Source organism: Ziziphus jujuba, chromosome 4 (genome assembly GCF_031755915.1).
Source record: "Ziziphus jujuba cultivar Dongzao chromosome 4, ASM3175591v1".
Lineage (NCBI taxonomy): Eukaryota > Viridiplantae > Streptophyta > Magnoliopsida > Rosales > Rhamnaceae > Ziziphus > Ziziphus jujuba.
Window position 1 is genome coordinate 1,570,485 of NC_083382.1, and position 3,691 is coordinate 1,574,175.

Consider the following 3,691-nt stretch of genomic DNA (forward strand, 5'->3'; position numbering starts at 1 on the left):
AAATTAAATAGAAGGACTCACTGAAATCAGATAAGATTAAGAAGGTTGCAAAGTAATAGATTTCCCTATAAAGCATTTAATTTCTGAAGGGACATAAAGATGGTTTCTGTCCCTCGTTGATGGAGAAGGTCCTATAATGATTTTTACTTTCAGTAGGACCAAGACGACTTCATTGAAGACCTAAAAAATAAAAAATAAAAAATAAAAGGTTAGAGGAGTTGGAAGTTGGAACCAAAATTTTTCTCGGTCGACCTTCTTTTCATCAAACCTAAAACAACAGAGATCGGAAAGAGTTGAGAGTGGCAATGGATAGTTCAGTGTTTGAAGAAGCAGCTTCAGGGAACCAAAGCCTTATTCAACGACTGCAGCAACATAGTGTTGATCCTCAACAAAAAACACCCCAAAAGAACACTATTCTTCACATTGCTGTGATGTACAATCAAATGGATATTTCAAAAGAAGTTCTTCGCTTATGTCCATGGCAACTTCACCAAGCAAACACTGATGGAAACAGTCCTTTACACACAGCAGCGAAAATCGGGAGTAAACAAATGGTTGAGCTTCTCATCGATGGTTCGGACGACATTGAAAGCCAGCAATATGATATTATAAGAATGAAAAACTTGAAAGAGAAAGACACAGCCTTACATGTTGCAGTTAAAAATGGTCACTTTGCTGTAGCAAAGCTGCTGATGGAAAAAGATCCAGGATCTTTGGATTTGGTGAATGATGATAATGAGTCTCCACTTTTTCTTGCTGTGGAGGGGGGTTTTCTCAATATTGCACAGCATATTTTACTCCAATTTCCTTCAGCTCCATGCCGTGGCTCCAACGGCATGAATGCCTTGCATGCAGCTGTGATTCGAGCCCGTAATGGTAATCATATAGCATACTTTTTTGTTGCTAACGAATTTTTGTTATGGAATTTTGACACTTTTTATTACAACATCTGGCATCTATGCTAGCTTCTAATCATACTCACTCTCCTTGGAAAACACTTGATGCTTGTTGCAGCTCGTAAGTTTGAATATCGAGCGCCTGACTTATCTCTGGAGAAAGTCCGACACCTGCTATGCGGCTTTCTTTTGCATGCTGGAAATAAATGCGTCAATGTAGGATACAGAAACACTAACCAGCCAACACAAACGGGTACTCTGTCTTTTACATTTTCTTTCTTCCTATAGGTCCAAAACTACTATGTATATATATATATATATATATATATATAGAAATTTATAATTTCTATCGATTTCTAGATATTATGCTCTTCCTTCTTGAAAAAGGAGGTGATGGGCTTGCAGAAGAAAGGGATGTATTAGGATGGACTCCACTTCACTGTGCAGCACATCTGGGTCACCTTGAAGCAACTAAAATTTTACTTCAAAATTCCTCTACTTGTATGGCACACCTTCAAGACAATGAAGGCATGTCAGCTGTGCATATTGCTGCTAAACAAGGCCATGTCAATGTAATGGAACAAATTATTAGTCACAAACCAGATGCTTGTGACTCGGTTGACAACAGAGGATGGAATCCACTTCATGTTGCCGTTGCAAATGCAAAGCTTAATGTCGTCAGGTTTATTCTGAAGACGCCAAGGCTTGAGAGCCTCATCAATGCAGCAGATAACGAAGGGAATACACCTCTGCACGTGGCTGCAGCAAGAGACAAGTACAGCATCATAACGATCCTTGTGAATGAAATCAAAGTTCGTAAGAAGGCTCAAAATCACAACTTCCAAAAGCCGATTGACTTGATTCGGACTAATCCAAACATTGGAGAGCTTTACAAGGCAAGTGGTCTTATTCTTTTAGAATTTAGTTATGATATCGCAATTCCTACTCATGCATTTGTCTAAGAAATATGTCGCTCCATTTTGCTATAAAAGTTCATTTGTGATGCCCATACCCATTTAGCCATTTTTATTGCCAAGAGTAATTTTGTGGCTACAAAATTTTAGTTACACAAGTACCACTTGGGAAAATCTTCTTTTAACTAAAACCAATTCTTTATGTTGCCAGTTTCTCCTTGTATCTTTGTACCAATTTAATTTGTTTCTCCCGTAAACCTTTTTTCAGTCAATGATTGCAATGAAGTTGGAAAAACAGGATGGGCAACCAAGTCTGCGTTCACTTGTCCATAAAGAAGAATATAGGCAGCCCATAAAAAAGGATATAAACAGAGTGGGATCTAATAAACATAAAGATCATGATCATACAAGTAAAGAAGTTGGCAATGATCAGGACAAAGACATGAAATCTAATAGACTGAAGAACATATCTACCATTCATCTACTGGTGGCAACTCTCATTGCAACAGTGACTTTTACAGCAGGTTTTACAATGCCTGGAGGGTTCGAACAAGATCAATCATCAAGAAAGGGCTTGGCATTGCTATCTGACAACACATATTTTCATCTGTTTGTAATAGCAGATTCATTAGCCTTCTACTGCTCCTCTGCCTCAGTTTTCTTGCAATTTTGCGCTGCCTCGGAACATAATTATCATTTGCTCTTACGTTTTACAAAAGTTTCTGCAACTCTCACTTATATTTCTAGCCTTGGAATGGTTGTTGCTTTTACTTCAGCCTTGCACGCTGTTATGCCTGGTTCCTCAATGCTAGCATATTATACTTTTGTATCAGGTATCTGTTGTGTATTTGCCTATATATTTGGGTTTTTGTAGATGTGAAACCACCACATCATTTTCTGGTAGTAAACACCTACAAAATATGTGTACTCGTATTGTAATAATAATAATACATATATATAATCACCATTACCATTTTGGTATCTATATGAGTAGGACGATACCATTTTGGTATCTATATGAGTAGGACGAACGCAATTATCCTTCCAAAAGCCGCAGTTGTGACCCAAAAATACTCCCAAAAAGCAAATAATTCTAGATGTTATGCGCTTATCGCTTGGAGGACGTAATGAACTTGCAGAAGAAAAGGATGTATTTGGATGGACTCCACTGCATTGTGCAGCACATCTGAGCATCTTAAAGCAACTCATGTTTTACTTCAAAATTCCCCAACTTATATTGTAATGGAAGAAATTATTGCTCACATTCCGGATGCTTCTGACTTGGTTGATAACAGAGAATGGACTCCTATCCATGCCGCCATAACAAACAAGAAGCTTAATGTTGTCAGGTACATATTGAAGAGGCGAATGCTTGAGAGCCTCATCCATGCAGCGGATAACAAAGGGAATATGCCTCTGCATGTGGCTACTGGAAGGGACAAGTACAGCATCATAACGATCCTCGTGAATGATCTTAAAGTTTACAAGAAGGCTCATAATCTCAACTTCAAAAACACCATTGACTAGATTTGACATATTGAACTTTAGGTTAGTGGTTAGAACCAGAAAGCTCTGATTGAATTTCTTTTACAAAAACGTTAATTCACCAGCACTGTAGATAAACAACAGTGAGCAGCTAAAAGTTGTCCTTTCCTCATATAGATCTTGTTTCTCAAAAAAATTAAAAGAGATTAAATAAAACTCAAGCAATTATCACCATTTAAATTTGATATATCACCCATGATTATCATTAGTGGTTAAAAAACACATTTGCTAACTTTTTTAGCATTTAGATTTTGGTTTTTATTTCTTATTTTTTATCATTAAGGTTATTTGAATCCAAAACCTTACATATAGAAAGTGTAGCCACTGTTTTTAGTC

At 37.2% G+C, this 3,691-nt stretch overlaps 1 protein-coding gene across 1 annotated transcript; it reads left to right on the forward strand.

Moving 5' to 3' along the window:
• LOC112491287 (uncharacterized) lies at positions 1 to 3,239 on the forward strand. Its single transcript, XM_048471670.2, has 4 exons — positions 1 to 876; positions 1,015 to 1,149; positions 1,257 to 1,792; positions 2,079 to 3,239. Exons 1-4 carry the CDS (start codon positions 306 to 308, stop codon positions 2,682 to 2,684), a joined length of 1,848 nt encoding a protein of 615 aa, XP_048327627.1. The 5' UTR covers positions 1 to 305; the 3' UTR covers positions 2,685 to 3,239.
• The last annotated feature ends 452 nt before the right edge of the window (positions 3,240 to 3,691 follow it).